The 21,893-nt window shown below is 51.0% G+C and overlaps 1 protein-coding gene across 3 annotated transcripts in view; it reads right to left on the bottom strand.

Annotated features, from left to right (window-relative positions):
* ACSF3 (acyl-CoA synthetase family member 3) overlaps positions 1–17,328 on the bottom strand; it is a 78,069-nt gene extending 60,741 nt beyond the window's left edge. The window contains exons 1-3 of one of the 3 annotated variants that reach the window (XM_080643846.1): positions 17,252–17,328; positions 8,797–8,874; positions 6,881–7,036 (exon numbers count right to left, since the gene is read on the bottom strand). In XM_080643846.1, the coding sequence (XP_080499972.1) occupies positions 6,881–7,036; positions 8,797–8,850 (210 nt within the window). In that variant the 5' untranslated portion in view covers positions 8,851–8,874; positions 17,252–17,328. Of the gene's footprint in view, positions 1–6,880; positions 7,037–8,166; positions 8,875–16,892 lie in introns of all 3 variants that reach the window. The other 2 variants (XM_080643844.1, XM_080643845.1) reach the window with 2 other exon arrangements.
* Positions 17,329–21,893: the final 4,565 nt, after the last annotated feature.

Raw genomic sequence — 21,893 nt, 5'->3', positions numbered from 1 at the left:
TATATATATATAAAAGCCTAAGCAACCATTACAACCGGTTGCTATGACATGCACTGAACACCAGGGGACAGATGCTCAATTGGTGGTCAGTGTGCTCCCATAGCTAACTTCCCGCGGTCCCTCCCCCCGGCCGGCCAGCCCCAATGGGCTCCGATCGGGACTGGGCGAGACGGCCCCAATCTCTGGTCAGGTCAAGGCACCCCCAACCGTGCACGAATTTGTGCATTGGGTCTCTAGTTTATGATAAAAATATTAACAACTCATGTTAAAGCAATCCACCTTTGGTATGACTGAGGGAATTCATTTATGTTAAACCACTCCCACCCCATTTCTCTATTGTTGAGTAGGTAGGAAATCAATGTGTATAGAAATGAGAAGTGGAGATAAAAAAAAAATGTGGTCATAAAGAGCCCTTTCCTACAATTGCACTTCTTCCCATGCTGAATAGAGAGGAAATAAAACCTAATGGCTCAGAATCGCTGCGCACTAAGCAGTGGTCCAGCAGTGAGAACAAAGCGCTGGAAATCCAGACCTTAGCAAATCCACGGGGACAAAACCACGGACAGGCTACCCTCACTGGCCCAGGAGCAGCTATGCCCCTGACCCAGCCCTTCAGCTTCTGTCTTCTCACAACATGATATTAATTGGGGCTAAATCCCTCAAGTCCCTTCCAAGCTCTAAAATGCACAGTTGCTGAAAACTCTGTGTGGCATCCTACTTCCCACTGGCTTATAAAGAAATGCAGGTCGGCTGCCACCTGCCACCTGCCACCAGGAAAGGTGTGGGGCCTGGGAGGAGCGTGGCCAAGTGGACACACTCGACACCACTCAGGCTTCCAGAGAGTGTTGATATGCGGAGCTGGCTGAGGAGGAGCAGCCACGGGGGCCCCATTTCCTTCTCACGCATCGTGCTTTTAGAGGTGAACCACTGGGTTGTGCTTAGTGTGGCTGACCTGTGCAGAGACTCCACCACCACCAAGTCCTGACGACACCTTCACCTCAGCCTGGTTCTTACTCCACTTACCACGGGCTCACCTGGTACCATGAGCACCTGGACAAGAGGGCACAAAACGGCAGAGAATTAAACTGCACACATCCCAGGTGAGGCACATGCTCTGGCACAAGAGGAGAGAGGACAGGCCTCGTGAGCCGTCCATCCACTCTCGGGATCAGTGGTCCTGGCCAGGCCTCCTCCACGGGCCACGCACACGGTCCTGCCCAGGCTTCCCACAGGAGACTAAAGGAAGGATGGAGCACCGTCGGCCAATGAAGGGTGTTAACTGGTCCCATGGTCTCCATGCAGACATCTGATCCTGGCACCGGGACATCCACCTGAGAACCGCACTACTGGAAAGGCCTCGCCATTTTTAGATTCACCCAAGTCAATAAAGAGGGCAGCTGCTGTACTTTAATACATTCATAACTTAAAAACCATAGCTCTGGGGGATCCCTTTCTAGACCCTGCATTTCACTTGTGAAAACACTTCTACCTGCTCAGATGCAAGCTGTCATAGCAGACCAAAGAGCAGTTTCCAAATCAGGCTGCAGGTAGTCCAAGTACTGCCAGGCATCAAATGTGAGGGCTCCAGGCCACTCTTTTACTCAGCATCTCCCCAAGGTGACCCTGCTATGCAGGCAGGACTGGAAACCTGGGGTCAGATCCCAACCGGCAGTACTGCCATGCTGAGCAAAAGCAAGGACAGGATTGACTGCAGGTGAGAAACTGCAACACTTAACCAGCTTAAAGCAACGACCCTCACATTTGAAGCCATCACCCAATTTTTGGTAACTCTACACACACAGGAAGGGGTTCTTGTTCTGTTTTTAAGGTGCTCTGGCTAAAATCTGGCAACAAGGACACTCCATAATGAAAGACCGGAGATAGGCAAATAGCTGCCCGCTGGCTCCTAAGACCTATGAGCACCCCCTGTCCTAGTGACCACTACTAGGAAGCAGATCTGAGGTGTGAGCACCCCTGCCTACTGACCCCACACTGTGGAGCAGATCAGAGATGTGAGCACCCCCTATCCTAGTGACCCCACACTGTGGAGCAGATCTGAGTGTGAGCACCCCCTATCCTAGTGACCCCACACTGTGGAGCAGATCTGAGTGTGAGCACCCCCTATCCTAGTGACCCCACACTGTGGAGCAGATCTGAGTATAAGCACCCCCTATCCTACTGACCCCACACTGTGGAGCAGATCTGAGTATAAGCACCCCCTATCCTAGTGACCCCACACTGTGGAGCTGATCTGAGTGTGAGCACCCCCTATCCTAGTGACCCCACACTGTGGAGCAGATCTGAGGTATAAGCACCCCCTATCCTACTGACCCCACACTGTGGAGCAGATCTGAGTGTGAGCACCCCCTATCCTACTGACCCCACACTGTGGAGCAGATCTGAGTGTGAGCACCCCCTATCCTAGTGACCCCACACTGTGGAGCAGATCTGAGGTGTGAGCACCCCCTATCCTAGTGACCCCACACTGTGGAGCAGATCTGAGTGTAAGCACCCCTGCCCTAGTGATCCCCACACTGTAGAGCAGATATGAGGTGTGAGCACCTCCTGCCCTAGTGACCCCACACTGTGGAGCATATCTGAGAGTGAGCACCCCTGCCCAGAAGTACCCCCACACTGTGACGGGATTTATGGGGCCAGTGTAGCATAAGGTTCTTTGCTTCTCTCCCCCAAACTCTCTCTGCACCTTGATACACACACTGCCTGAACCCCGTTTCAACAAGATCCAGTTTCTCAGAGCACAGAATGAACTTTGTCTGGGGCCACAGGTCAGCATGTTTAACCATAGGAAATGGTGTCCTAGGCAGGGGTGCTGGCCTCAACAGAATGCACTGGTAGCTTCCCCAGCCTTGGCACAGCCCTGCCCTTGAGCAGGTACCCAGCAGGTCAACAGAGGAGGGAGCGCCAGCCCCAAGGTCCATCCCTGATTTAGTGCTCCTGCTGCTGGATCCTGAGGAAGTCGGCCAGAGCCAAGTCATCTGAGACAAGAAATCGATTGAGACTCTGGACAGCTCATCAACAGCCAGACTTTGTTCTTCAGGGGTGACATCAGGCAGTTTGCCCATCCATCTTTCCGCCTGTCCTCCAAGTCACTGTCACCTCATCAGTCAGGCTCGCAGGACGTGACAGCCTGTCACCCCACTGTTAAGCAGGATGACCTGAGGATCCTGGGATCTATGCCTTAAACACCACTATAGGTTTCTGGTCACCCCACACCACTGCTTAAATACAAGCTTAAATAAAACCCCAATATTTAGTAAAAGGATTTTACTAATATAAATGTCTAAATTCACAAAATTCTGAAACTCAGGGTTGCAATCTTTTATCAAACTTGTTTCGATATTTAGCTCTGCTGCACAGTTTTGAGAAATTCCAAGTTAGGGCAAAGAACCACAAAGGTCTGAGATTTGACCCTTCTTGTGAGTTCCCCTGATGGCCTCTCATCCCAGCACCTCAACAGGAGAAAGGAGCATCCTAATGACAGACAATGGCCCTTCCTGCTCGGTGGTTAAGGCACCCATTCGATTCCAGGCCCCTAGTGGAGAGATGGGAGAGTGCCCAAGAAGCCAAAGAATACACCAAACCTGGAGCTCTGGGAACAGATAAGAAAACCCTGTAGGTTTTTTCCCTGCTGAGTGCTTACTTGTCCAAAATGTATTCTCATTTTCACAACATCTAAGCTATGCAGGTATGTATTCAACAAAATCAATCCCATCAAGCTTTAAACTACAGACCTCTTCAGAGGGTGGAAGGAACATCAAGGATGGCCGGTGGGGCTTCCCGCTCGCCAAGGATGAGGCTCTTTGTCATGTTTCCATGTGAAATCTCCCACATCCATGCATCACACTATCCATGGCCATAGGCTATAGACCATGAGCACAAGAGGCCGAGTCCTACTGTCCTGGCCTTTATGAACGTGCACAACCCAGAGCTTTGCAGAGAAGTTTATTGCTTTAAGGGACTCTGGTAATGGATTTTAAGTAGACGATCATGTTACATTGTATCTATTTATGCTCTGATTTCAGAGGAGTTGATACAGTAAAATTTCATCAAACAAATAACCTCTCCCCTAAGTGATTTAAGGGACTTTCTCCCCATATACCTGATGGACAAATCCAGCCAGTCATGATCCTAAATAATAAAAGGCTAATATGCAAATCGACTGAACAGTGGAACGACCGTTCACTATGATGCGCACTGACCACCAGGGGGCAGATGCTCAATGCAGGAGTTGCCCCCCAGTGGTCAGTACGCTCCCACAGGGGGCATGCCGCTCAGCCAGAAGACGGGCTCACAGCTGGTGAGCGCAGCAGCAGTGGCGGGAGCCTCTCCCGCCTCCACAGCAGTGCTAAGGATGTCTGACTGCTGGTCTATGCCATCAGTTGGACAACCCCCGAGGGCTCCTGGACTGCAAGAGGGTGCAGGCTGGGCTGAGGGACCGCACCCCCACCCCGCCCCAGTGCATGAATTTTGTGCACCGGGCCTCTAGTACTGAAATAAAGCAAGAAAGTTTGTAAAGGGGTATGAATCTGCCACCTAGCAGCATGTCCTCATGGTCCACACAACCAGTGGGGAAGTGAGAAGCCCAGGAGCCCATGTATCATGTTGATAACCATCTATTCACCCATCTGTTCACTTATACTCTGGCCCTCCAATGCTCTAGGCCCTGGGGACACACCGTGAACTGAAGGCAAACTTATGACCTTGGGGTGGACCTTCTAGGAGGAGAGAGATGATTCTAGGGGCTTCAAGGTGGTAAGTGCTATGATAAATTGCAGAGGCAGGGCCAGGATGGTGCGGGGGCGGGGCCAGGGGGGCGGGGGAGGAAGGACAGCTGCAGTGATGATTAGAGTGACCAGGGCCTTGTTGAGTGACGCATGGGCAAAGACTTACGGAGAGGTGAGCAAACCGAGGGTAGGCAGAGTGCTGACTGAGGTGGGTGGGTGGAGTGTATGGACAGCAGGGCAGCCAATGCAGCTGGAGCAAAATGGCGGGGATGGGAGAGAAGAGAAGGGGACAAGGCCTGGCACAGCCAGGAGGAAGGCCAGCCATGCTTCCTTCCTGTTTTTTTCCTTCTCATTCCAGGGTCTCTGTTTGGGGAAGAAACGGCCTCCTCGATTTTTGTGTTTTCCACTGCTGTGCCAGCCCGACACATCTTTGCCAGGCCTACTGGGCACTCACGTTGCTCCCGAAGCAGAACTAGGAAATGAGGACTCTGGCAAGTCCACTTGAGAAGTCCGTCAGTGACGGGCTGGGCTGCTAGGTTCCTGATCCGGGCTTTCTGGGGCTCCGAGTCAGGGTGGACCTGCTCTCCCTCTGCTTACAGGGATTCTGGAGACTCAGCTCTCCCTCCTTTGCCCCTATAATCAACCAGCACTGGAGTGTGGACAGACAACCCACAAGCACAGCTCTGGCTCCTGAGAAACCTCGGTGGAGCAGAGTGGGCTGTGCTGGGGGAGCAGCGCTCAGTAATTTACACAAGGAGGAGGCTTCCCGTGCGCTCTTGGTCCGGGGGAGGTCCTCCAAGTGGATGGAGAATTAGGGGGTCTTGGAGAGCCCAAAGTACTGGTGCATGCTTGTGCACAAGCCTCCCAGACAGTCAGGTGAAGCTTCCCCTGCCTGAGGTGAGCTTTTTCTCACATCGCCTGTTGCCATCCCCACCTGCCCTTACTAAGCAGACAACGGCTTCGGATGATGCCTACTCCTCGCCCCCATACTTCCCTTCAGTGCTGCGGTCGTTGGACTGGAGCGAGCAGTGCTGAGAATCACAGGCTTGGAAGGGCCCTCAGGCAGAGGCCCACAATGAAGGGGGCGTGTGGAGGAAGTGGCCTGACCCCTGGGCTAAGAGGCCACAGGTAGGTCTTTATGCTTGAAGGCAAACAGTGCCTCAGCACCGTGCTCTGAAGGGCATATTTAAGCTGCAGACTTTCTGTAAAACCATGTAAACTATTAAGAGTCCTGCAGCTGAAAAATACAACACAAAAAGATGAAGGCAAGCTCAAAGGCTGAAGGAGGGGAGGGAGTCCCAGAGCCCTGCCTGCCAGCCTCCACCCCAGAGCTGTGCCCGGGCCCTCAGGACAGGGTGTGAAAGGCTCCAGGGGAGCTGCACACAGGTCACAAGTGTCAAGCGGCAGGTCAGATCCCAGTCCTTTGCCCTTCAAAGCAGTGTCCTTCATGGCTCGGCTCTGCTCTGCTCAGTAGTGAGGGCTCCGCTCCCACTTCCTTCTCCACATGGCCACACCACATGTCCCCTCCCCTGTGACCTCACAGCATGTTCAGAAGGAACAGTGTGTGGAAAAGGGGACAATCAAGGAAACTAATAAAGAGCCCGCAGCTGAACCATCTGCTCCAGAACTGCTGAAAGCCAGTGAAATTGGCTCAAGAAAGGCTCCAAAATGTCCTCATCTCTAGGGATGTGGTACCTCATGTTGCAGAAGGGACTTTGCAGATGTGATTAAACTAAGGATCTTGAGATGAGGAGGTGGCCCTGTAGCTGGGTGGGCCCACTGTGATCAGAGGATCCTTAGAAGAGAGGGAGAGGTGACCACAGAAGCAGAGACTGAAGTGACACAGGACTGTGGTGCCTCTAGAAACTGGAAGAGGCAAGAAGAGATTCTCCGCTGGAGTCTCCAGATGGAATCAACCCTGCTGACCCCTTGATTTTAGCTCCATAAGACTCATTCTGGACACTGACTTTCAGGCGGTAAGATGATAAACTTGGGCTGTTATAAACCCCCACATTGGGATCATTTGTTATGGTAGCAACAGAAAACTTGAACTGCTGGCAAAGTTTACACCAGAGGAAGGTGCCTGGTCCTCAGGTGCCCAATTTGGCCACGGTGAGAGCTTGTCCCCCACTTACCAGCTGGGCACTGAACTCCGGGAGCATCACACAGGTGGCTCCCACCCAGAGTGGACAGAGCAGCTTGTTGACCACGCCATGGACATGATGCAGGGGGAGGACATGAAGGATCACATCATCTTTAGTCCACGCCCACTTGTGGACCAGCCCCGTCACCTGCAAGACAACAGCACAGCCTCAGACAGGAGGGACGCCACTATGCAGGTGGAGGAACGCAGAGGGGGCTTCCCCAGCTGAGAGGAGGAGTGGGGAGAGAAAGCTCATTCTTTGTCACTGCACCCTTAATGGCATCTACAGGAGATGATAACGAAATGATGGGGGTCTGACTGAGGGTCTGTGGTTTACTTGGTTACCTGTGTTGAACAGTCACACAGTCAGGGGCTTTAGTCATTATGAAAGGGTCTCCGATTTGGTGCCCCAAGGCCTCTGCAAACATTTTTGGTGACTTCCTCCCAGGTGCTCAGAGTTGCACTCTTGGTGGCTTCCCACCCCACCCCCTACTCTGGGGCAGTCAGAGGTGCAATAATTTCAGCTCTGACAGGCCCTGGGACTTGGGGCCTCACCAGAGGCCAGTGTTGTATCCAGCTGCCCAACCTCTGACAGCTGTCTGAGCTCCCTGGCACTTCCAGCACCATCCTCAGCTCGGCCGTGAAGGAACCCAGAGCTGGGTGTTCCAGGCATATCCTCAGCTTTCACTGAGAAGCAGTGTGAGACTCGTCCATTTGAATCACCTGAAGTCACCACTGAGCACACTGTCCTGCATATCTCGTGACCACTATGTGCAAACGCATGCGAGATAATCACTCCCCTTAGAAATACAAGTCAAGAGACGGCTCTCCAGGTGAAAAGGACATCTCCTCTAGGAGGTCTAGGTGATATATCAATCGTGCTCCCTTGCAGCCAGCCTGGATTCAGTTTACCACTGACTTAGGGGACTGAGTTAGCCTAGACTCAATGGCATTGATCTCCTTCCTCTTGTGGTTTGAGCTTCTGTTTTATTTTATTTCTCCTACTGTGCAATTGTCTTTATTGTGCATTGAAGAGTTTTGTGGAAGGAAGAAAGGTATAAATTACAGATAGATAACATGGCTGGGGAGTTTTGCAAAGATGGTAACTAAGGCTACAGAACACAAAAATAACACACAAGAAATGGTGGTGCGATGGTGACAGCTATGAATGCCCTACAGAAAAGTACATGAACACCATACCATCCCCACTGGCCATGCCATAACTGTGTCCACAATTGCCTGACCCCTCCCAATAGTGGTGGCCCACAAAGCACTCACCACAGCCCTGATGTTGTGATGGGTGCTCAGGACACCCTTGGGCCTCCCTGTGGTCCCGCTGGTATAGATGATCATGGCACCCCGGTCTCTCCAGTCTCGTTCCGGCAACTCCCCCACCCCGTGCTCCTCAGCTGCCCCATTGTAGACTGCAGGTGGGAGAGGCAGGAGTGGGACCCCTAGCTTCCTGACCACTGGACTCAGGAGCTCCACGTACTCCTGTCCAGCAAGGACCACAGAGCTCCGGGAGTCCTGGATGAAGTACTCTAGGTCGGCCTGCGGGTGCTTCCTGAAGAGAGGGACGGCGATGCCGCCGCTCATCCATGAGGCCCACTGTGCAACCACGTAGGAGACGTCATTGGAGCACATAAAAGAGATCCTCTCCTCCTGCAGGTCTTGGCTGGCACACTCAAGGAGCCGGCAGATCTCCTGGGACAGGCGGAGGCTGCGGCAGTAAAGGTCCTTGTACGTGTGGAGGCCATGCTGGTCAACGAGGGCAACTCTGTCTCCAAAGGCCAGGGCGCGGGTGAACACTGGGGCGCTCTTGTCAGAGCGAGCTGCAAGGGCCACGTGCAGAGGGCGGCTTCCTCCATGTCTTATGGGAGCCAGCTGGCGGGAGGCCAGTGCACATACCAGGCGCCGGAAGGTCATCACCACGCGGGGTGGCACTGCTGCATCGACAAACATCACCTTGGCTTCCCTGGGGCGGGGCTGGAAGAGGAAGAGAGAGCAGCACACGTTATTGTGCCCGAGCCCGTCCTAACTCACCCAGAGATTTAAGATACCCAACCAGACCACGTGGGCCTAACTTTCCATCATAAGATAACATCCTAAGTAGGAAACAGTGACTCTCACAATACACTACCTTTGGAATTTAAATAGTCAACATTTAATCTCATTAGTTTAAGGGTTTCAAAAATACACAAGATTTGAAAACAATGAACTAAACTAGGCAAAACTGAGGAGAAGCACATAGAACCCAATGCACTTGTGGGGAAGAGGAAAAATTCCCCTTTCCCTCCTCTGGCTCTTTGGCTAGACTGATAATCCAACCAACAAGAGAGACTGAAAAGGGAAAATCAAATTTAATGGCATGTGCATGGGAGCCCCACATACATGAGCAAGTCAGAGACCCCACCTACAGAAGAGGTTCAAAGAGAGAAAGCGTTAATAGGGTGTATAGGGCATTCTGAGCTAGGGATGAGGTAAGGCAGCTGCGGGCTTCAGAGGAGAGGAAGGTCACTGCAGGAGAGTAAGAAGAGCAGAGGGCAGTAATTAGAAGTTTGCCCTGTCATATAGGCAGGTCAAGAAACGCTATCTCTGAAAATACCTTCTTATGGGCAATTAGGAAATTAAAGTCCTTTAGATAGTTAAGGGGGAGGGGGGAGGTTTTCTTGAGCCCACAGGGTCTGAGTTGCCTTTAGCTCAAAATAATCCATGTACCAATGAGGCACATCTTGGGGTGGCTCATTCTGAACTCCCACATACTTAAGGTAAATTCTGAAAAATGGTTTTTAAAAATCTGAGCCTGGAAAAAAAGACTAGCTAAGAGGGATAAGTACCAAGGGCCACTAAGCAAATGTCCTCTCCATCAGCAGCCGAGGTCAGAGGACTCCAAGAATCCCCACACAGACTCAGGGCTTGATTCTCCTCTCAAAACGGTGAACATTTAGGAACTTGGTGATGAACAAGGTCTTAAATAAAGTTCATGTGTGTTAAGTCTGTTTTTTGTTTTGTTGTGTTTTTTTTTTAGCTGAAACGTAATTCTTCCCTCTCTCTCCCAAAACATAACTACTAAAAAATGACCAAAATGGTCAGCAAGAAGTGAGAAGTCGCTGGAAGGGGCTGTGACCAGCTGACTTTCAATTAGAGTTCTGTGGAGCCGGAGAGAAAAGAGACCTGGGAAGGGCCCTAGTCAGTCCAAAGCGCAGCCTTCAAGAGCCTGTCTGACCGGCTCGCGTTCCGCTGTAGGACACTTCCCCACAGCGGCAGTCCTGTGAGTGAGCTTTCCAATTGCTTGTGCACTGATGGCAGTTTGTAATGGAAGTTTAGCTCAGTTCAAGAGGTCAGGAGCTCACCCGCTGTCCTACGCTCCTTACTACCAGTGTAATGAAAATGGGTCCTTCCCAGTGCCAGTGCAGCCTATTAAGGTTAATAACCATTTGCCCTGGTTTGAAAGCCCCAATTTCACAGCTCCTTCAGGAGTCACTCCTCCCATTATAGCCTCTGGAGCTAAAAAGTGTCTCTGTTCCGCCCTCCCCAAGCACCTTCTGGCCTCTGTTCCCCTCTTGGCTTCAACTGTGGCACTGGATCAGAGCAGCACCCAGGATAGGGAGCTGAGGCGTGGACTAGCTGAGTTTTTCCTGAAGAGTGGGGCAGGCACAGGAAACCCCAAGGGTGCTTCTGAATGCCAGGGGCTGACACGATGCCTTCCAATGGGCCATCCAGTAACATTATAGAACAAAAGCTGTAAATCTCACCCCCGCCCCCTTCCCACAGGCCCTGAAAATCTAGGAAGGTCAGGAATCACCCAGCAGGTGGCCCTGCCCAGCAGGAGGTGCCCAGGTTGTCCCAAGGCTGGCACCGCCTCCCTCAGAGTCCTCTCTATGGTCTTCCACAACCTTCCCACATAGTGCTGCTTGGAGGGATCTGTTTCTTCCGTGCTCAGCTCGTTCTTCCTGACAGAACCACACTTTTCTCTCTCTGTCATTAACTTGTTACTCAGGGAAAAGGAATGTGCCATTGTTTGTTATATGTATGTATGAAACAGTTTTGTTCTCTGTTCTTAACTTAACAAACAGATTCTACACAATCTATAATAATAAAAGGGTAATATGCTAATTAGACCAGATGTCCTTCCGGACGTCATTCCGGACGAGACGAAGCCGGGGCCAGAGCGAAGCCCGGGTCCTGGGTGCCAGAGGGAAGCCAGGGGCTAGCAGCCGGGGGGAGGAAGGCCTACTCTTGCACAAATTTTGTGCATCCGGCCTCTAGTCCTCTCTAATAAAGAGGGAATATGCTAATTGACCATCACTCCGTCACAAAGATGGCTGCACCCACAGCTGAAGCCAAGTTCCCATAAGGAGCCTTAACGAGCAATCAGCAGGGACCTGAGGCTATGCCCTCCCCCACCCCCGTGGGGCTTGACTGGGGACCTCAGGCTGCATCCCCCGCCCCAGCTCCAGGCTGGGGCACCTCAGGCCATGCCCCCCACCAGGTGGGGCTTGACAGGGGACCTCAGGCTGTGCCCCCTGCCCAGCGGGGCTTGACAGGAGACCTCAAGATGCACCCCCAGTGCTGGGTTGGGGGAACTCAGGACGCACCCCCCACCACAGCACCAGGCCTGGGGACCTCAAGACCGCACCCTCCACCCAACGGGACTTGATGGGGACCTCAGGCCACGCCCCCCACCCAGCAGGGCTTGACAGGAGACCTCAGGCCACGCCTCCTGCCTTGGCACCAGGCCGGGAGACCTCAGGCTGCGCCCCCAACCAGGTGGGGCTTGACAGGGGACTTCAGGCCACGACCCCCACCCAACACCAGGCCAGGGGACCTCAGGCTGCACCCCCCGCCCCAGCACTGGGCCAGGGGACCTGAGGCTGCACCCCTCTGGCTGGCGGGGCTTGACAGGGGACCTCAGGCCGTGCTCCCCACCCAGCGGGGTTTGACAGAGGACCTCAGGCCATGTCCCCCACCTGGCGGGGCTTGATGGGGGACCTCAAGGCACGTTCCCCACCCCGGTCTGGGCTGGGAGACCTCAGGCCACGGCCCCCCACCCCCCATCCTGGCGCTGGGCCAGAGGACCTGAGGCTATATCCCCTGCCCGGCAGGGCTTGACAAGGGTGGGACTGGCCAGGTCTGGATCTAGCCCAATGGGGGCGGGGGCCGGCTGGGTCTGGGTTGCATGCGATTTTGAGGTGCATGTGGGTGAGTGGGGACTTGACTCTGGGTCCCATGGTGCACCCCAGACTCTGACAGGAGGAAGGTTTTCATATACATTTTACTAATTTTCTTTCATCTCTGACACTTCTATTATAGAGAAAGGGCAAATAGCAATATTGAATTATTTCCTTTTAATTAATCCTCTTTTAATGTGCACAAATTTCGTGCACTGGGCCACTAGTACTTTATAATTACCTAACAAAACGAACTCCACAACAATAAGCATGGCTGAGCCGAGCTATGCTTTGTACTGACACCCTCAGTATGTGAAATGGCCTGTGCCTATCAGCCTCCTTGCTGGCTTCTCCAGCAGCCCCTGGCTCCTGGTAAGATAGTCTCCCAGCCTGACCAAGTGGGAGGAAACTCCACACCTCAGAGACACCCCTCACTGCCCAGAGGGGCTTCATGCGGAGGCCTCTCAGCTCTGGCTGACTGCTCCCAGGTTCTGTGCAAATATTCCTTAAGGCTTCAGGACCTTTAACGAAGTTCAGTTCCAAATACACTTGCCCATACTGTTTCCAGATGAAAGAGGCCATTTATTAAAAACCAGAGAGTGGCCCTAGCCAATTTGGTTCAGTGCTTAGAGTATTGGCTTGAGGAGTGAAGGGTCACAGGTTCAGTTCTGGTCAAGGGCATGTACCTGGGTTGCAGGCTCCATCCTCAGCCCCAGTTAGGGCTCTTGCAACCAACTGATGTGTCTCTCTCACATCCCTGTTTCTCTCTTTCTGTCTCTCTCCCTCCCTTCCACTCTCTCTAAAAATCAATTGAAAGAATATCCTTGGGTGAGGATTAACATACAAAAATAGAAAGAAAAAGCCAGAGAGTACCCTAGGACTTCTCTGTACTCTGCCCTCCACACAAGATTCAGAGGCGGTTTCACATCTAGTTCTATACCCTGGATTTCTGTTACTATAAAGAAACCTCACATATTGTAAGAAAACAGCTAGGCTTGACCAGAGACAAGAAGTGTGATAAACATATGAGATACGCCAGTTTCAGAAAGAAAGCCAGCGAAAGCAAACCAGGGCAGCTTTAACATGTTTCCTTTTCTCACTTCTAGCAAATTCATCTCTATTTGCTTGGGTAGAGGGGGACTAAAACAAAGAGAATCTACAAAGGGAACAGACACCTCCCATCTCTGCCTCATTCCCCTGGGGCAGTGGTCGGCAAACTCATTAGTCAACAGAGCCAAATATCAACAGTACAACGATTGAAATTTCTTTTGAGAGCCAAATTTTTTAAACTTAAACTCCTAATGCCACTTCTTCAAAATAGACTCGCCCAGGCCGTAGTATTTTGTGGAAGAGCCACACTCAAGGGGCCAAAGAGCCGCACGTGCCTCTCGAGCCGAGGTTTGCCGACCACTGCCCTGGGCACTAGGAGCTTCCCTAGGCTGGGGAAGGGGGAAGTCAGCTTGAGATGGAAAACAGGGCTGACCCACCTGACCCTCCCTGGCCTGGGGCATAGGTTAAGGCTGTAAATGTGCTGTGGGCTGTGAATGAATGCAGTGATCAGTCACAGCAACAACTCCAAGGGAAACAGGCCACAAATTAATAGGCCTGAAGCTGTGTTCCAAACCCAGACTTGGCTGATGCCATGTGTCTGTCATACCCTAAGTGGTGAGGCCTCAGGGATGGAGGAGTGTCAGTGATGGGGAGAGAGGACATCACATATTCACTCAACGGTGTCTCACCTTGCAGGGCTGTCCCAGTGTAGGTGACGCCCATGGCATTGACTCATCCATCCCAAAGGGCACTTCCCAATCACTTAAAAATGAGACATGAAAATAGAAAACGTGGGTCCTTTATTCCATGGTTGTACTTAAAAATGTATCCTAAGAAAATAATCAGAGATGAACATGAAGATGCACATATGGGATGTTCACTGCGGTGTTATATATAATATTGAAAAACTGGAACTAAACCAAGTGGTCCAGAAGAGGGCTGAGGAAATCAGGGCATATACGCGTGGGGTGTTGGGGCCATAGCTCCACTGTGGGTGGGACAAGCTATCTGGGAGAGGCTCCCCCAATACTGCCAAGGGTCAGAATTAAAAAGAAGATTCAAAGTAAACACCCAGGTGGTCACAAGGTTGCAGGGCTACAGGTGACCTTTGTTTTCTTCTTAGTGCTTCTCAACTTTCTCCACCCTTTCTACAATTAGCATGTATGACTTTTGTAATCAGACTTTAAAAGTCTACTAAATGTCATTTATTATTTTTTTAAATGGAGATACTTCAACTTCAGCATTATGTTTTTCTTTTATACAAAAAAGAAATAAAAAATGTGCTCTGGACAGGGTGTTTGTAACTGTCTATATAGCTCTTTAACTTCTCAAAATGATAGAAGTAAATAAAAATGAGATAACAGCATTCTTCTTTTTTCTTTTTAATCCTCACCCAAGGATATGTTTTTTATTGACTTTAGAGAAAGAGGAAAGAGAAACATCGATCAGTTGCCTCCAAAACACACCCTGACCTGGAATGGAACCCACAACCTAGGTATGTGCCCTGACCAGGCATCAAACCTGCAACCTTCGTGGTGTACGGGACGACGCTAGAACCACCTGAGCCATCTGGCCTGCGCAACAGCATTCTTCTTTCAATTAAAGCTACTGGTTCATAAAAGGTCCATGCAGACAATTAAAACGTAAGTTTTGACAAAAGCAGTTCAAATACATGGTTTGCTAATGCTGAGCACCAATTAGACCACGCATCTGTGGCAGCAAGAGACCTGGATGCCCCCCACCCTGCATCGCCTGCCTTCAAATCCCTTGAGTGTCTGGGAGGTGGCAATACCTAGTTGGGTTCTGCATGGGGACAGGCATGAGCCAGGCAGACACAGTCCTGGTCTCTAAGCAGAGTGCTCCTGCAGGCAGGCCCTCCTAGGAGGAGCAATAGAGCTAGAGCTCAGGATGAGGGAGCCAGCAAGCAAACATGCAGTGGAGACTTAGGTGCCAATTGTAATTGTGGTCATATCTGGGTGTTTGTGGAGCAGATGCTGACAAGTGACCCTACCCGGTGCTCCCCATGAGCCTCACAAGAAAATTTAACTTTAATTTGGGTAAATATTGCCAGAGTAGCCTCCAGAGAGGTTGCATTAATTTATTCTGTCACCAAACATTAGGAGCATGGGGCCACCACCGTTTAAAAATAGCTTTTATGTCCCGCAGGTATGGGACCCTGAAACACTCCATCATAATTCTTACAATACAGAGCTAAAATCTTCAAAGTGATGGGGATTGGGGACTGCTTTGAACAAGCAAAAAAAAAATTGGTTCAGGGAAGATATCTGTGTCCTGGACACTCCAGGTCCAGACCTTTCTGGACCCCAGGAAGAGAGGTCCACCTTACAACCACACGGCCTCCTTTAGTCATGAGGCTCTCCACCCCTAGAGGCACAGCTACCACCAAGTAGGTGCAAGTTGACCATGGGTTTTCTCTGTTTCAATGAACAAACTTCATAAAACTGCTCTTAGTACCCTAACCAACCTTAGACAGCCGTGCACTGATGGCAAAGCACAGAAACCTGCACTCTGGTGAGCCAGGACGGCCTTTTCCCAGAGGACGTGTTGTTCTTAGATTCCTCTGCGAGGCAGAAGCCCATCCAGAGACCCAGCACAGAGACCACTGGGTGTTCTAACCATCCAGATTCTCCAGTCAGACCACTGGGGCACATGGACTTCTCAGAACCCTCACTCAACACCAGGAAGTTCACATCCTTTGGTTAAGAGGTCAGATTTCAGTCAACACAGACACAGGAGGAACATCCTCCTTTCTTCTTAGTTTTCTTCACCTGTCTAAGCCTTCAATGCTCCATCTATAGATAGACTAATAACAAGACCTGCACACAGAGTTCTGTGGGAATGACCTGGCACACACCAAGGGGTGAGCAAGTGGCTGCACCATCCTCACCATGGAGCTGCATGACAAAAATTACCTGATAAGAATGATACTTGCATTCAAATGAAGATGGCTAGTTTCAAAATGAATGAAATGGCACCTGACTGATTAATATCACCCCAACCCCTCACCCCTCTGACCCCGAGTTTAAAGCAGAGCCCAGAACTTCCTGTTGTCTGCGGCCTGATGAAGGTGTGGGGTGGGAGAGTGAAGTTGTGGAGGACATTTGCTTCAACACAAAGCCTGCGGTTTGGGGGAGGTTGTTTTCAATGTTGTATTTTTAAGTAACAGACATTCACATTGCATTCATGAGCACTACATTCAAATAAAAAAACCAAAAGGGAAAAACACACACTTAAACCCCCATCCATATTAGCAAGTAAAATACTATTTTTAAAATGCCACCTGGAGGCAGGAAGCCTGCTATCCCAGGCCCACAGTTTAATTCACCAATTCAGTCTGCCCTGAAGACGGGTTCTGGGATATGGGGTGCGAGCAACGAAGCCTCATTTTACAACAACCACAGCAGAGACTATGGAAAGATCACTAGACCGCCATGTTTCACCGCAGGAACCTCCTAGGGCCCCTTGAAACCCACTGAGAACGCCTGTGCTCCTAGGCCCAGCTTTGTCCCCGCTTGATCAGTCTATGCCTAACCCCCAACCACAAACATCTCCCCTCTTGAGGGAATCAACAACTTCCCAAACAGGTGATTCCTGTTCCCACATTTTAAGTTCTCATCATTTCCCTTTTGGGCAAACTCCTATTCATCCTTCAAAGCCGGGCTCAATATCACCTCCTTTTAAAAGTCTCCCCTCTCTTCGGAAAGTTGCCTGTTCACAAGGCCTTCAAAACACCTGGCACTTACATATTGCTCTGTTTAATACCTGCTCAAGGTAGTTCTAGGATGATTCCTGCAGGCCCAATGAGAACAGGAGTGAATTTTAGACACAACAGATCAAGTTTTCCTCTAACAATGGCTAAACGTGGACTCCACTAATTCCAACATTCTTCGGGACCACTGCCTGGGGAGGGACCCTGCCCGCGAGCACCCCGCGAAGGGCAGAGTCCCTCCACGTGACAGGCACCTGCGGTCAAGCAGAGGACAATCAGCCGGGTCGCAGGAGGAAGGGGGAGGGGCTGGGACGCGGAGCCAGTAGCCCGAGCAGCCGCGGGCCGGCGGATGTCTGCGGGTCTGGGGGAACTCGAGGAGACGCCGGGGCGGGCTGCGGGGCAAGGGCTCTACCTCTGCCAGCGCGGTTTCCCGCTCCTCCTCCTCCCGCCGGGTCGGAACCGGAACCGCAGCTGCTCTCGCACCCCAAGTCCGGTGCTCAAGTGCAGCCCGGCGCGGCGCGACGCCGCGGCGGCGGGTTCCGACCACGAACGTTCCCCCCGCACTCCCCCCGCCCCGCCCCGCCCCGCCCCGCCCTCGTCCCCGTCCCCGCCCCGCCCCCGTCCCCGTCCCCGTCCCCGTCCCCGTCCCGCCCCTGTCCCCGTCCCCGTCCCCGTCCCCGTCCCCGTCCCAATTGGCTCCGTGGGTTTGAAAAGGACTTGGAACCTGGATCCTGATATTTTAACTTCAGGTACAGCAAAAGAAAACGTTTACAGCCAGACACAAAAGTCCATTCAGTTTGCTGAAATGTGTTTCTTTTTCTTCTCTAAAATAAAAATAACACTTGGACGGCTTTGTTCTAAAAACAATATAGAAACTATCTGTAGAACACACAGTTTGTAGCACGTATATTTTCTCTGTGCCCCTCTTCTTCCCTGGTGATTGTGGCAGAGGCAGCTGACCTGTCCTTGGCGAGCCCCTGAGATTCCTCAGGAGCCTGAGGATGGTTTTGTTGGGAGAAAAAAAGCTGGATCACAGGGAAGGTTGTGGCATTGAACATGGACCCAAACTTGAACTTGTGGGGCCTTGGCTGCCACACCGCTAGATGTCATGCAGAAGAAATGAGTGTGATTCTCTGTTATAAATCAACGAGATGCTCTAAGAAAGAACATTCCAGCTCTTGAAGATTAAGAATGCAATAGCCCAAGTAAAGAAGGGATGAAACACCTAGAAACAGAACCAAAGGACTAAGATGGGAAACAGGATAGGAAAGAAAAGCAAATGGGTCTGTCCAGGAGATCCCAAATGAAATATATAGTAGTTTTAGGAAGGGAAAGCAGAGAAGACAGAGGGGAGGAAATCATTAAACAAATTTAAGAAAATTAGCAGAACCAAGGGGCATGAGCTTTTGGGTTGAGGGCCGCAGAGTGCCTTGTGCAGTGAGGAAAAGTGGGCCCATAGCAACTGAGCAAATAGCATTGGGATATTTCAGAACACGGGGTTATTGAAGATCCTAAACTGTACACCCAACATCTCACTTGGACATCCAAAAGAGTCCAACACCTGATGTGGCTCCACCTGAACTCAGGATCTTCCCTATTATGGTCTTACTAGAGGCCCAGTGCATGGAATTGTGCGCTGGTGGGATCCCTCAGCCTGGCCTGCGCCCTCTTGCAATCTGGGACCCTTCGGTGGATGTAGCAGTGCATGAAGCAGCAGGCAGCCAGGGAGGAGCCTGAGCCCGGGCTGGGCGCCTGCCGTCACTGCAGCTTGGTAGTGCTGCCACAGCTGTGCTCTCCAGACGTGAGCCTGGCATCTGGCACCCTGCTGTGGGAGCGCACTGACCACGGCGGGCAGCTCCTGCGTTGAGCATCTTCCCCCTGGTGGTCAGTGCATGTCATAGCTACCAGTCGACCAGTCGTTCGGGCATTCAGTCGTTCGGTCGCTTTGGCTTTTATATATATAGATGGCCTGAATATTTGTGTCTCCTTAAATTCATATGTTGAAATCTAACCCCCAATGTGATGGTATTAGGAGGAGCTTAAGTCATGAGGGCAGAGCTGCCATGAATGGGATGAGTGCCCTTATAAAAGAGACCCCAGAGAGCTCCTTTGTTCCCTCTGCCATGTGAGGAGGACATAGAGAAAAGATGGCCATCTAGGAAGAAGCGGCTCTCACCAGACACTGAATCTGCTAGCATCTGGATCTTGGACCTCCAGCCTCCAGAACTATGGGGAAAAAATTGTCTGTTGTTTATGAGCCACCACTCTCTGCAGTGTCTGTTACAGCAGGCTGCACGGACTGAGGCAGTTTCCTAAGCCTTCCCATTCATCCTTCATTCCCAGTGCTCAGTCATACTGTGTCCTCTCCTTCCTTCCCACCTCACATCCAGTACTGTTGGCCTTTCCTTCAAAATCTTTCAGAATCAGTCACTTCCCACCATCTCCACTGCAACCACTCCAGGGGACCCTACGAAACCCTTGTTTCACACCCAGATTGCTAAAATAGCTTCCTCCTTGTCTCCCTAATTGCCACCCTCCTCAGTCTGTTCCTAGCATGGCAGCTGGAGTGGCCCAGTTAAAACCTGAGTCAAATTTTAGCTTCCTCACTGGCCCGGTCTCCTACAACTCCTGATGGACCCCCACCTGACAGATGGGAGCAATCATCCTCAGGAAGGCAACACTAATGGGATATTTGGTTAATTTGCTCCATGGAGAGGAGATTTGAACAATTAAGGGGGAGGTTGGGTATGGAAGAGAGAGAACTACATAGAAAACTGATCAAGAAAAAATGAGATGATGATGAAATACTGGGAAAACAGAAGATATGCAACAAAGGCAAAGTTTTAGGAGACTCCATTCCCAATAACATTTACAGAATGACAATAATGCCAACATTTATAATGTAAACATGAACATGCAAACATGGATGTTGATCTAACCGGGTTTATAGTGGACTCTGGGAGGGAGGGAAGGGGCACAGGAAGGGTGTGGGGTGGTAGACAGGGGTGTGGTGGGAGAGAGTGAACCCGGATTGTCCATCACAGGAGCAAACAGGGATCTAAAGGGAGACTGAGGAGGCTATTTAGGGACGTGGTGATAAATAGTAAAAGAGTCAATTGAAAGTTGATGCCTCTGGTGATTCAGAAGGGGAGGGTGGTTCCTTACACTGTGCGGATGGATGTATAGCTGTGTGTAAAAAATAAAAGTTAAACTAGACCATGAAATACATTTAAGGGGGTGGGGATGAGGAAGTGCTTCAGAGGTATCCATGTAAGTGGGGCTCCTCTCAGCTGTCGGACAGCCCCTGCCCAGCACTGTCACCTTGGCTGCATTCTTGTCTCTGGCCCCCTAAACACTTTCAGAGAATCCCAAGGATTTTCTGTCCACCAGACACACAATGGGAAGAGGAACCAGATTACCATCTACATGCAAACCCTGTCATCTTGCCTCCAACCTCCACAGAGTACACAGGACTCCCGTGCTTCCACCGCCTCCCCTTGGCCTCCCAGAGTTTGTGAGACAGACAGACGGCTATATGCGCAGGTGCAATGTGCCCCAGGCATGTGCCAGGCACAGGCATTTAGGCAGAGCCTTTGCCCTCCTGTAGCTCATGTGCTACTGGAGGGGAAAAGAGAAGTGAATAAATAGACAAATAAACAAGTAATATGCCATGTGATGAGGTTATGGACTGAATGTTTCTGTCCCCCTCCAAATTCACATGTTGAAACTCAACCCTTTAATGTGATGGTGGTAGGTGAGTTCTTTGGGAGGCCATTAGGAATAGATGCAGTCATGAGGGTGGAGGCCCCAAGGTAGGATTAGTGGCTTTATAAAAGTCCCAAGAGCTTGCTTCCTCTCTGCTCTCCAACGTGTGAGGACACACTTGGAGGGACATCTACAGGACAGGAAGTGGGCTCTCATCAGACACCAGACCTACTGCCACCTCCACCCTAGACATCCAGCCTCCAGAACTGTGAGAAATAAGTATCTGTTGCTTAAGCCCCGCTCCCCCGACCCCTGTCGGTGGCATTTTGTTTTGGCCACCTAGCTGACTAAGAGAGAGGATAAGTGCTATGAAGGAAAATGGAGCCAGGCAAAGTGATGGGGAAGGCTTTCAGGCACAGAGGTCCCAGGGCTCCTCTGAGGAGGGGCATCCCTAGGAGCAGGGACCTGAGGGCAGTGAGGCCATGAGCCATGGCACTCTCTTGGAAAGGACTGCATTGTAAATGAGGGAACTGAGGCTCAGATAAGTTATGTCATATGTCTATGCTCACACTCCTACAAAGTGACAGAACTGGGGTTAGAACCCAGAACTCCATGTCCTGCCTTTCTGCTATATGCCTCTCACCTTTCTATGGCTATGAGGCCAAATAGACACACGTGCCCCTGTGCTTAAAACCACACTCTCCCCACACAACACCAGAGCAACCCCTTCCATAAAGAATAAATCATTTACACAAGCTGTATCATCAAAGGTGTTCAAGGCAGTGTTCTTTATTATAGCCACCTAAGTGTCCTACTGCAGGCTTAGTAAATTAGGAGAGAACAAAATAATGAAAGATAACATAGTCATTAAAAGGATAATAGTGAAGCTATATAGAAACACTAGAATTGCTTATAGCTAGTTGTGGTTAATAAAAATAGCATAAAATAATTTCCTGAATTCTGCAATTTAAAAATTAGAATACAACATTGTGTGCACTAGGATTTCCCACTGTGTACTTGAACAGGTTCTAAAGGAAAATGTGAAAAATGGAAGCAGTTATCTTCCCAAGAGACAGACTTCGAGATTGCTGCTAGCTCTGCCTCTTGAATCTACGCATTCTCCCCACGAGCTGCATGTGTGGTTAAGGGCTGGCATGGCCTCAAGGGCCCTTCAGTTTGGTGGGGAGCTGGCCCTGCATGTAAAAGTGCTGAAAGCCATCTTGCACCTTGCATCTTGCAGCTTAGAGGTGGGAAGCCCTTGTCATCCAGGAGGTGATGAGCCCACTGGGCTGAGCTCCTCACTGCCCCTCCACTCTCCCAGAGAGAGTCCCATCTGTTCCGGACCTGAG

The sequence above is a fragment of the Plecotus auritus genome (assembly GCF_963455305.1).
Source record: "Plecotus auritus genome assembly, chromosome: 10".
NCBI lineage: Eukaryota > Metazoa > Chordata > Mammalia > Chiroptera > Vespertilionidae > Plecotus > Plecotus auritus.
The sequence above is the reverse complement of the archived record's forward strand: the minus strand, read 5'-3'. Positions and strand labels throughout refer to the sequence as shown.